Source organism: Phyllopteryx taeniolatus, chromosome 20 (genome assembly GCF_024500385.1).
Source record: "Phyllopteryx taeniolatus isolate TA_2022b chromosome 20, UOR_Ptae_1.2, whole genome shotgun sequence".
NCBI lineage: Eukaryota > Metazoa > Chordata > Actinopteri > Syngnathiformes > Syngnathidae > Phyllopteryx > Phyllopteryx taeniolatus.
In genome coordinates, this window is record NC_084521.1 from 16,407,038 (window position 1) to 16,419,609 (window position 12,572).

Consider the following 12,572-nt stretch of genomic DNA (forward strand, 5'->3'; position numbering starts at 1 on the left):
CGCCTTGTGAGCTGGTAGGACAAGGCGAGCCACCGGTAGGCAGGTCACCTCGTGAAGGAAGTATCGCGGAGGGAGCTTCCAAGATGTTTACATCTCCAGTAGGTTCAGGGATGATGCTTTTGATGCCGAAGATTTACAACTCAAACATAAGAGACGCAACAACTACGACATCTAACTGCGTCCGTCACAATAAGACTCGACTCCGCTCGCTTCAAATGTGCTCGGTCGTAACTGGACAATTTAATTGGACTCGACTTTAACAGGGACTCAAGTTGGAATTTGGCGGGGACTCGGCTCCCTCTAAATTTAGTGAGGGCGCGACTCGCTTTAAATTGAGTGGGGACTCGACTCCAATTGCTCGAAATTGATTGGGGACTCCACTCGCTTCCAATTTAGTCGGGACTCGACTGGCTTGAGTTTTGCCACATTAACTTTACAGGAAATACTCACACGTGTGACTTACTCCCAACTCTGCAGTCAGCTGACAGCGAACATGACAGACATGACCTCACACCTGAAACCCCCCCTCCCATTTCCCAATGCCCCTCAGTGTCCTCACCTCACACTCTATTCTTAGCAAGCGCGGCGGCTGCTGCCGTTGAGAGATGGCGAGTCGCCGGACACGCCGCTGTTGTCGGGGGATAAGCGGGTGAAGAGGTCGGCGGCCGAGGTGCGGTGCTGCTGATGTGGCGCTTGGGGCAGGAGGGGGGGGACCGGGTGGCGTCCTGATGAAGTGGACGCTCAGAGTTTTTATGAGTGTTTGTGTGCCAACAAGAGCCTTCTGGATTTTGGCCCACCAGCGCGGCGCCACCGTGACAAGCTATGCCGTGACGTGACGCGCACACGCGGTTATTTGGCGATTGTGTCTCGCTCAAGTGTCACCTTTGATCCTGCCGTCCTCCGGGGCCTCGCTGCGCCACGGGCATCAGACGACAGGCCAGGCATCGTGCGGCAGCACCCGGCGCCGCAGCGGAGGGCACACGTACGCGAACAACGGACTGCTCGCCACGCAAAGCGCCGTCAAAACATCCAGGATTGGAAGCCCAAATGTCCGCACTGCGAGGCGGGCGTGCAAATCGCTCGCCCGCCGTGCTGCCGGCAGGAAGTCGTCCTTCGCAATAAAAGTTGAAAGCCGCCCCGTCGAGGCGCGGGCGGGCGGCTTAATGGTGGCCCGGGAGCTCGCTGCCGGTGACCTGTCATTACGCCGCAATTAGCCGCCCGCTTACGTTGTTTACGCAGGTCTCACGCGACTAATTTGGTTCCCGCAATTACGATTCGTTTATAGCGAGATTGACAGCAGGCCCCGCCCACTTCCCGCACAAGCGGCGAGTCGGAGGCGACGTTTGGCTTCCGACACACGCCCAGCATTTATTCTGCAGCCACCGCATCCGGCTTCACGCCCGTATACTAGTGCACTATTTGTCAGCTCTAGGAAGACAATTCAGCTCACTAGTAGAACGATTTCTCCACTACTAGTTACAGTTTTGGCCTACTAGTATGCAATTTAACCTTCGTCGTTAAGTATGAAAAGTCATTTTAGCATGTACTGTGTTTGTTGTCCAGCTTAAGTACACTCTTTTCCCTCACTAATTCGGAGCACTAGTACGACTCGAGCACTCTGTTGCAATGACTGTCTTTCTAGTAACGTTCTTTCCATTACTATTGCCACCTTGGGCCTACTAGTGCGCAGTTAAGCTGAACGAGTGAAGCTTAGCGTTTGTCCTCTTGATATCCAGTTTAGGGTGCAAGTACTCGAACACTATTTGTCCTCACCATTAAGACAATTCAGTGCACCATTAGAATGACTGTTTGTCTTTCTAGTAGCATTTTTTTCCCCACCACTGGTACCGCTTTTGGCCTACTAGTACTCAATTGAACAATAGTAGTAAACTAACAAAAGTCGTTTGAGCAGTTATTTGATACCCTTGATATCCAGCTTGAGGTACATGTACTGGTAGGCTCCTTGTCCTCACTCGTAGGACAACTTTGCCATACTAGTAGAACGACTACATCTTACAAATGAGTCAAAACTGGGCACCAGTTGACAACTGAATACTACTAGTACTAATAGTGACATTATAAAATTCTGCTTGTTAATCCATGCTTCATTGGTAGCACTAGTAACGCATAGATGTCAACTAGTGTGTACTAATGATCTCATTGGTAACATGTAGCGGTTCTACCAAAGTATGCCAAAGGGTTCCTTCTAGAATATTCACTGGCATGTTCCTACTCGTGTACAGAAATGTCATACTAGTAAGGTTTAATTGAGTACTAGAAGGCTAAAAGTTCCACCAGTGCAGTGGTGGAAATTTTTTTCCGAGTAAAGCGGGCAAAGGGAGTACTTGTACTTGGAACTTAAGCTGGATATCAAGGATATTGAATAAATGCTCAAAGAGATTGATATACTAGTATGCGCTCCATTACTTGTTACAAGTGTTGCAAAACTATGCACTAGTTGATGTCTGGATGCTACTTAACTAACAGTGCTAGTGACATTGTAAAGTTCTACCCATTAACATCTTGTGCTTCACTTGTTGTACTAGTAGCGCATAGATGTCAACTAGTAATGTGTAGTTTTTTTCTAATTGTATGCCCAAGTGTTCATGCTGGTGTGCAGAATGTCATACAATAGTAGAAAAAAATTACTCGTAAGACTTGGTCATTCTACTAGTGCGATGAATTGTCCAAGCAGTGAAGACCATAAGCTGGATGTCGAATAAATGCTCAAATGAATTTGCGTACCAGTACGTGCTTTGGTGTGACTAGTAGGACGACGTAGCGGTACTAGTTCCTTAACGGTGTCACGCTGTTCAGCTTGTTCATCATGTGCACCATCCTGACCAACTGCTGCTTCATGGCCATGTCCGAGCCCGCCGCCTGGGCCAAATACGTCGAGTGAGTACAACCTCGAGTCGTCAAATTGTCGAGCGGAGGACCGCCCGTTTCAGAGGCGGCGTCTTCTCGCCTGTTGCCGCTGCCCCGCAGGTACACGTTCACGGGCATCTACACCTTCGAGTCGCTCATCAAGATCTTGGCCAGGGGCTTCTGCGTGGGACCCTTCACCTTCCTGCGGGACCCCTGGAACTGGCTGGACTTCAGCGTCATCGTCATGGCGTGAGTCACGCACGCGTGGGCGAGAACATTTCAACGAGAACAAAAGCGAGCGAATCCTGACGGTTCGGGTCACCGGCAAGAGAACGCTTAGTGACGTAGCTAGTAACTTTGATTTGCAAGACACAAAAAGAAGCTGCATGTACATTTGTAGGGCTCCGCCGATGACCGGGACCGGAAGGTTTTGTTATGTGAGGTGATAACTTACGTTATATTATGTGATTATTTCTCACATGAAAACAGTTTGTCATGTTAAAATGTCAAATTTATCACATAATGTGAAGCTTATGTTCAAACATGAAATGCATCACATTCAAATGTGAAATGTATCGTGTTAAAATATGGAAGTTCTTTTTTTTTTTTCCCTGGTGCGGCGGCAATACGCTTCCGAACTCGCGCACCTGCCGACGATCCCGAAATCACAAACGGCATTTTTTTGTGAAAGATCACGCGATCTAATCTTTCATTTCGACCGGCTGTAAACGCCGGTGCCGTTGCCGCCGGCCGCTTTTCCGCGTCACGCCGGCGCGGGGGCGTCTGGGCGGACGTGTTTGCAGCGTCAGCGAGAATTCAGCCGTCAGCAGGAAACTTTTAATGAGGCCAAGTCAGCTGAGCGGCAACATGGCCGCCAAGAGGGCAGGCGACAACGCACTCTCGGCACAAAAGTACTGGACTGCACACGTTTGAAAAACGCTTTTATTTTATCGGAATTTATTTTTCTTTTAGTGGAGGTCAATGCGCAAAACATGCATTAATGCTAAGATATTAAATGTACTTAAAGACAACCAAATCTGAGCTTGGTGTTATCTGTGATGAAGATTTAAAATAAAATGGGATATCTTTTCAACATCACTTTTATTGCAGTTCAATTTGCAACTATTTTGAGAATTGAATAATCATTTAGAGACCTTGTTTAACTTCGAATTGTCCAAATCTTCTGATTTCAGCCTGTCAACATTCAATATTCTCTAATTTTTGTAGTCCTCCATGAAAGCAGACTGTTTAGTTGTCTGGGGCTTCACGCCCCTGCCAGGGTCACCCATGACAAACAGGTCCGAGGTGAGGGACCAGACAACGCACGGCTCCAAAGACCCGTATGATGAGAAAAATTCTTGTATTGCGTTTTCCCTTGACCCAACGCGGGTCACCGGGGCCCCCCTCTGGAGCCGGGCCTGGTGGTGATTGGGGGAACCTGAGCGGTGTTCTGTTATTGGACTTCTGTGCTCGTCACGGATTGTCCATAACGAACATCATGTTCGAGCATAAGGGTGTCCACACGTGCACTTGGCACCAGGACACTCTTGGTCGCAGTTCGATGATCGACTTTGCGCTCGTGTCATCGGACCTGGGGCCGCATGTCTCGGACATTCGGGTGAAGAGAGGTGGTGAGGCGGCTCCGACGGTGGGGGAAGATGCCGGTCCGACGTGGCGGGCCCAAACGTATTGTGAGGCTCTGCTGGGAACGTCTGGCAGAATCCCCTGTCAGAAGGAGTTTCAACTCCCACCTCCGCCAGAACTTCACCCACGTCTCGGGGGAGGCGGGGGACATTGAGTCCGAGCGGACCATGTTCTGCGCCTCCATTGCCGAGGCGACAATGTAATAATGGACGATAATTTTATTATTCTAATATGCGGCAGGCCAGACAGAAACAAAGTATTTGTACACGGCGTTGGCCCGTTCCAGCCTTTCCACTTCAGTAATTGAGTGACTGATCAAAATCTCGAAGCTTCGGTTTGATTAGCGATCTGGCGGCAATCAATCAGACAGAGCCGCCGATCGCCGCGCTCGCCGGCCGCGCGAGCTCTGCGCTCGCCGCCGGGAAGATGAACGAGCACAATGAAGCGATCGCATCAATAGTTGATCCCCCCTCGGGCTCGGCCCACGGTTAGCGCGTCTAATCAAGCGCTGTCTCCCCCGCTGCCTAAATTGAAGTGTTTTGATGAAAGTGCCCTCGCGCGCCCGCCGCCGCGTCTGCGGGGTGGCGTCAGGTGACCCCCGAGGCCGCCGGCCGCGGCCCCCACGGAGCAAAATGGCCACTCTCAAGGACAACCCCGCCGTTGAAACAGTTAGCGTGCACATCTGCCGCCTGCTGTGTGACATGTTGCCGCTCATCCCGACGGAAAAGAAATCGATAAAATCACTGTAATTGCGTTCCGGACATGAATCAAGCTACGTTTGAGCAAATATTACAGAAACTCAAACATTACAAAGGTTCACTAAATGAAGCGGAATTTGAGCAAATGTACAACCACACTTCCTGCTCCATGTTCTGCTCTTATTTCATTATGTCTTCATGTCGTCAGTAACACGCAGAGGTGCGCGCACACAATGTCCGCGTGCGCACATCCTTGACCCGCGGGCCGTCCTGCAGGCCGATGGATCTTTAGCGGCACAGGGACACATAAGTCACATATTAGCGCGCGCGCACACGCACACGCACACGCACACACTCACTGTGCCCCTGAAACGTCACCTCAAGCTTTATTAAAAGCAGAGTGATGGTCAGTAAATAGACACACCCCTCCGGACACGCGCACACAGACTGACTGATGCTCTCAGCTCCTCCCACTGAGTCACAATTGCCATGGTAACAGTGTCCTGCCCCCTCTTCTGCCTCCAATCACACTGCTGCTCTAATGGCCTGCGTCACATGACAGCAGTCAGTGTCACATGACAGTAAAAGCATGACATGTGAGCGTCACATGACAGTGTTACATGACAACGTCACGTCAGCTAGCGACACACGACAGTCAGCGTCACATGACGGTAATCGCCGTCAAACGGCAGCCAACAGCACATGGCAGCGTCACCTGACGGCATCACATGACAGTAGTCAAATGACGTTATATCAGCGTCACATGGCGGCCGACGTCACATGACACCAGTCAGCGTGCCGTGCCAGTTTTCTTGTACAGCGTTCCCCTGAAGCGCTCCCGTGATAAAGTGACCAGGTGCTAAAAGTAAAAGACCCATTTGACACGTTTGCATAGCACTAACAAGTACAACGTGAAGCTTTTACCGCCCGCGGCATCGGCGCCACCCCTAACGACCGCCCCCCTTCCCCCGCCCCCTCATCCCCCTACACTAATTCAATCAATCTGCCAGTCAAGGGGGAGAAATTTGAGCGCTCCTCCAAGGCCGTTAGCACTCTTAGGCCAGCCGCCAAATCGCCAGCCGTCGGCCGCATGAAAGAGAGCAACTGCTATCCGTGTTTCCAAACCTTTATTGCGTTAAGGAACATATTTTACATGTGAAAAACATGTCAACTCTAAATTGTACATAGGTATGAATGTGAGTGCGGACGGTTGTTTGTTTATACTGTATGTGCCCCGCGATTGGCTGGCGACCAGTTCAGGGTGTACCCCGCCTCCTGCCCGCAGTTAGCCGGGATAGGCTCCAGCACGCCCGCGACCCGCGTGAGGAGAAGCGATGTAGAAAATGGATGGATGGATGGATGGATGGATGGATGGACAAACATGTCACCGTGACTGCCTGTCACGAAACGTCGCTGGCGAAGGGCTCATGTTGGCCGATTAATCGTTTGGGCGCAGCTAAAAATACTTCAAACATACATTTATCCAAAGTAGGATAATAACAGTTACGCACATATTGTGCACATATTGCTTATTATCCACATTGTTATTAGAATTGAAAGTAAATAATAGAGTATCAAATGTTTTGCGCATTATAAAGGAGAGTTTGAACAGATAGATTTTGAGCACTTATGATTGAGTTTACCAGTTTGAATTTGTATGCGTTCATTTGAAGATGATGACGAAAGAAGTTTGTTGTCAGTCGCTTTCTTTTTGGATTATTATAATTGATTGAGGGTGTCAGAAAGAGACGTGTGAGAGTTCTGTTTTGTCTTCTTCTGTTGTCGTTATTGTCGCTGCTGCACGCACCACACTGCCCCCCTCAGGCTGTTAACAGAGTTTATCAAAGTAGGAAACCTGCAGGCGCTGAGAACCTTTCGAGTCCTGAGAGCCCTGAAAACCATCTCTGTCATCCCAGGTAAGACCGCCACCCACGGAACCCGGGCGTGCGGGGGGGCCGCCCACCCAGCGGGCAGCGCGCCATCGCGGTGTGCTCGTAAACGTCTTCCTGTGTCCGTCCCGTGTGTGTTCAGTCCCCGCTTCCCACGGCCGCGGGACCGCCCAAGGAGAATTCCGCCAGGGAGCGGAAAACAGAAAGCCACCTGGAGGGTGTTAGTAGCCTAGTAGCCATATCCATGATATCCAGATTTAGGTCCATATACTAGTACACTCTGTCTTCACTAGTAAGACAAGTGTGTCTTTGTAGTAGTGTTTTTTTCCACTACTATTGCCACTATCGGCCTACTATTGTGTAATTAACCCTTACTAGTCAACTATGGAAAACCATTGGGGTATTTATTTGACAGTCGAATGACTAGTGTGCACTAGTAGAATGACTGTCTTACTAGTAAAGTTTGTTTCCACTACTTGTGCCACTTTTAGACTAGTAGAACTCAATTAAACCTCACCAATAAGTACATGGACCTGAAGTTGGATATAAGGAAATGGAATAAATGCTGGGCTGAGCTTTCCGTGGCGTCGTGCCTCCAGGTGGCGTCTGCGTGCGTGTCCGCCTCGACGGCGACGTGTCCAATGGCGCACGTGCGTGTTTGTGTGTCTGTGCGTGACGCCTTCTTGTGTGTCTTTGTGTTGTCTGGCCTCGTTGCAGATATGTCACTGAGTTTGTCGACCTGGGTAATGTGTCGGCCTTGCGGACGTTCAGGGTGCTGCGAGCGCTCAAAACCATCTCAGTCATCCCAGGTGAGCGCGCGACGCCCCCCGCCACCTCAACCAGCCGCCGCGCGGCAGCAAACGTGCGGCGTGATGCACGTTAGTAGAATGCAGGACACAAGTGGACATGAGAGGTTGAGAACACAGCAGACAAACAACATCTGACCGGCACCTTCCTTTAAAGGAGACATATTATGCAATTTTTTTCACCGTTTAAAAGTTCCCACGTGGCTTAGTAATGTGGCTGTGGCATGATTTTGAAAAATACCTCAAGAGATGACCCGCGATCCTTAGAAAAAAAGAGGACAGGCAGTCCGATTGACAACGGGTGGGCCGGAGGAGGTCGGGCCGTCTCCTCTCTGGCCCCCAAATGTGGAAAATCAGCAAATGCCCACGGCGATTAATTGATAGGGTTGTCCCGATCCGATCACGTGATCAGAAAAAGCGGCCAATTTTCAGCAGATCGGTACCTGGTACCTCTTTATTTTTACATTTTTAAAGGTTACAAACAGAGCTTTGCTATGCAACTATATACAGTGGAACCTCGATTTAACGGACTGGCATGCTAATTAATTAGCCATGTGCTGTCACGAGCTAGCGGCGCTGGCGAACATGCAGGCCTGAGTTTAAACCCCGGCCAAAAGAGGTAAGTTAAAGGAGACATGCCATTTTTTTCACCGGTTAAAAGCTTTTTTTATATGTATTTACAATAATTATGGACTGTATTGTGTGTTTTAGGCCCTTAAAAAAGTATAAAAGAATTATTTTGTACTGTAGGGTTTTATTTAGGCCATGAAGAAAAAGTGCTTCAATATAACAGACATTCGGCTGTAACAGAAGACCCTCCCCAATAGTCCGTTAAATTGAGGCCGTACGCTGTAAACGTCCATGGTTTAGATAGCTATTGCGCATCTTTTTCTCTCTTAATGCATCGCAGCGGTATCGGATCCAGAGTCCGTAGCGGCAGTTAGGCAAAATCAAGTGACTCGGACTCGGACCCGGGTGCAAAAAAAATGGGATCGGGGACATCTTTACGGTGAAGTCATTTTTGTGCCACTCCATCCACACAATTATTTGTATACAAACAATAAAAAGCCCGTTGTCCATATGTCCCCTTTAAAGTCATCAGAGCTTCTTTTAAAATTCTAAACAAGTTACCCTGACTTAGCGGTACAGCAGCTACTTTGCTGACGTCTTGCCGCTAATTTATATTTGGAAAATGTTTCTGACTTTTGTCAAATTCCTCCAAATATTCAAAATGTTAACACTCTGCAATACAAAAGACACACAAGTTACAAAATGTGAAAGCTGATGCAAGCTGACCTCTGTATGCTTCCACTTAGCATGTTAGCAAGTAGCTTCGACTGTACTTGTCGCCAAATAACGAAAGTCGTAACAACAACACACAGTTGTGCGCCTTCAAAAAAAGAAACCAAAGCGACACTGGTAGCTTTTGTTCGCGTTTAAGCACGTCATTTGATTCAAAATGTGTGGAATACAAATTTTAGCTTGCCGGTGATTGACTGCTGCCGGGCTTTTTCCTCCATGTTTTCTTCCTGTTTCCTTGTCTTCTTCGTCGTCGTCTTTTTCGTCTTTGTCTTCTTCTTCTTGCATTGCTCCAAAGTGCTTTTGTTTTGTTAGCTTGTCTGTGTAGATTGTCAATCGTTCAGGTCGTCCGCAAAAGTTGAGAGGAGGCAACGGTCCAGTTGTCGCCATTCAACTTTTTCCTTCTGTTAGCTTGGCCACCTTGCTCGTCTTTGGCTGTGTTGGGAATCAGCTACTCATTCTGTACTCCCTAAGCAGTATTTTTGTATCGTGGACCTCGATAGTTTCGTAAAATGTCTACTGAAAATCCCTCTCTAGTGATTTAGGGAGTCAGGAATGAGGGAATGATTCCGAACGCGGCTTTCGGAATCACGCACTCACTCTTGACTTCATTTTTGTTGAGTGGACCATGTGCTTGACTCCAGGACTGAAACGATTCATCGAATACTCCCTCATCTGTACAGAGGGTTTTTATATAGTCGATTGAATCGTTGACTTATGAACCAAATGCAAAATAGTTATGGGACACTAAACAGGCACGCCATTAATTGCGTCAAAAATGATAAACAAATCAATTATTCTAACATTCTATTTATTCAAGCTGAAAAGGAATCGAAAGTTTTCACTTTCTGTCCATCCATTTTGCGATGTGTTGCTCTACTTACTGCATTTTCACGACCACGAGGCGCACCGCGTTAAAAGGCGCAGTCTCAGTTACGGGGTCCATTTCTGCATTTAACACATACATAAGGCGCACCGTATTATTGGGCCCGGGCATGGTAAAACATACGCTCGCTTAAAACATACGCTAGCATGCATGCACGCTGAAACAATGTTTTTAAAAAAGGCAGCGGGAGCAAAACTGAGTTCGGTTGTACTTTATTGAAGTATTTAACAATGTACTCAGGTTATTTTTGATCAATCCATCGCTCCCACGCCGCTCGCGACTTCACTTTGAACGCCCCGTTTACACCGATGTCCAGCGGTTGGAGTTCCTTTGTCAAGCCTCCCGGAATGATGGCGAGCTCCGAGTTATTGCACTCAGTCGAATGGTGACTGTAGAGTCGCTTCTCCCGGCTGTTCTTTGCTCATTAATCCATTGCTCGAGTTCCAACTCGAGCCACCTCGCCTTGTTTCTGCGGAAACTCAGCTTCGTCTTCTTGACTTGGCGAAGCTCGTTTTCCTGCTTCCTCCACTTGCGAACCACGGATTCGTTGCTCTTGAATTCTCTCGCGGCTGCCCGATTCCCATGTTCCTCCGCGTAACTGTTAGCTTGCAGTCTCTATTTTCGGGGGTCCTTAGCCAAACCCATGTTGTTTTGCACAATGCACACCCCGGCGCTATACACCTACTGGGGCCGTGCCTTTAGCGTCCTCTGTCACGCGCGCTCTTCCCCCTTTAAGGGCCGCACGCTGCCCTCAGTCACGTCCGCCTTTCCTCTATATAAGCAGGAAATGCTCCCAGTCGGTCACGCGGAGCGCTCATCGAAGTCACACAACAACATTTACAGATTTTGGAACTCGATGCACACACAAGGCGCCCCCCGTCCATTTTGGAGAAAATGTGAGACTTTTAAGTGCGCCTTATGGCCGTGAAAATACGGTCGATTGTTTTTGCACCCCAACTCATGGATTTGTCTTGTGCTGAAAATCAAACGATAGCCTGGAAATGTAAATTCATTTTTATCCTATAGGCGCATTGCATCATGTATGATATATTGCGTTCCTCGTGACCATCAGCCTCTTGCGGAGGTCAAATGGCCTAACCTTTATGCTTCCTTTCGAACATAATGAAAGACGGCACCGTTTAGAAGGAATTCGACTCCGCTGGAGTCAGTGTGGAAATTCACTGTCTTTCTTATATATGGCATTTCTTTTTGTCATGCTGTAAATTATAGGCTTTGAAAAAAGAACTATTATGATGTTGTTTAACGTTAACATCGTAAGTTATTGTTTTGGAGCATAATGCTAATTTACAAGAGATGTTTTCTTTTTGCATCGCATCCGATTTAAATCGGTAAACTTCAGCGGTTAGACATTGCTGCCGTAAAGGATTATGGTTAACATCCTTTTGTGAAGGTTGGTTACAAGTAACAATGTAACAAAGGTGGTTTAAAGGTTGCGGCCAAGCATTTTTCCTCAAAGAAGTACTTCCGGGTCATCTCGCTCGAATGGGGAAAATGTTCCTAAGCAAAAAGGAGAATCTGAAGAGGCCCCAATTGGTGGTTGACTACTTTTCAAGATGCATTGTGTGATACATTGAGTTGACTATATCGGGTATAACCTCTATTCTCTACACATTCCAACAGCACTCCAAAACGGCCAACTGACTATAGTGGATCAGGACTGATTCCCAACGCAGCCTTTTTCTTTGTTGTGCAACTCGAACGTGCGTGTCAGTTTGTTGTCAGTCGTACTGTTGCCGTTAGCGCTGAGCAGCAGGCTAACGCTGCGGTCCGTCCGTAAGGCCTGAAGACCATCGTGGGCGCTCTGATCCAGTCGGTGAAGAAGCTGGCTGACGTGATGATCCTGACCGTCTTCTGCCTCAGCGTCTTCGCCCTCATCGGCCTTCAGCTCTTCATGGGAAACCTCCGTCAGAAGTGCGTCCGCAGCACGGCGCACTGCGTCAACGACAGCCTGCCCGCCAACGCGTCCTTCGTCTGCAACAACAAGACTTGGACGTCCGTGAGGCATTTCATCGCCGACGAGGGTGAGTGCCCACCTTTCCCACCTTGTAGACTTGTAGCCGCGATGAAGAGAGACCATATAAAAAGCTGGGGAATTGATACAAATTTAGCAATTGCTTCTTTTTCATGCAATGACATACAGTGGACCCCCGCTATTCTCAGGGGACCAGGTCTGACGACCACGGATAGTGAAACTCTGCAAATAATTGATGGCCGTTGTAAGTGCATGTCAAGAGACCCAAAAACATTTTGGGCGTACCTCACAAGATGGAGTTGTCCACTTGTATTGCTCCATAGAAAATTCAATATTTTTGTTTTCAAGCGGCGGCACCTTGGGCCACTGGTTAGAGCGTCTGCCTCACAGTTGTGAGGACCGGGGTTCAATCCCCGGCCCCGCCTGGTTGTGGAGTTTGCATGTTCTCCCCGCGCCTGCGTGGCTTTTCTCCGGGCACTCCGCTTTCCT

The 12,572-nt window shown here is 48.5% G+C and overlaps 1 protein-coding gene across 4 annotated transcripts in view; it reads left to right on the top strand.

The window, feature by feature from the left end:
• Window positions 1-12,572, top strand: part of LOC133469889 (sodium channel protein type 4 subunit alpha B-like) — an 82,449-nt gene that overhangs the window by 29,494 nt on the left and 40,383 nt on the right. For all 4 annotated transcript variants that reach the window (XM_061757457.1, XM_061757455.1, XM_061757458.1 and 1 more), the window contains 4 exons: window positions 2,808-2,898; window positions 2,989-3,117; window positions 7,817-7,908; window positions 11,890-12,132. In XM_061757457.1, the coding sequence (XP_061613441.1) occupies window positions 2,808-2,898; window positions 2,989-3,117; window positions 7,817-7,908; window positions 11,890-12,132 (555 nt within the window). The remainder of the gene's footprint in view (window positions 1-2,807; window positions 2,899-2,988; window positions 3,118-7,816; window positions 7,909-11,889; window positions 12,133-12,572) is intronic.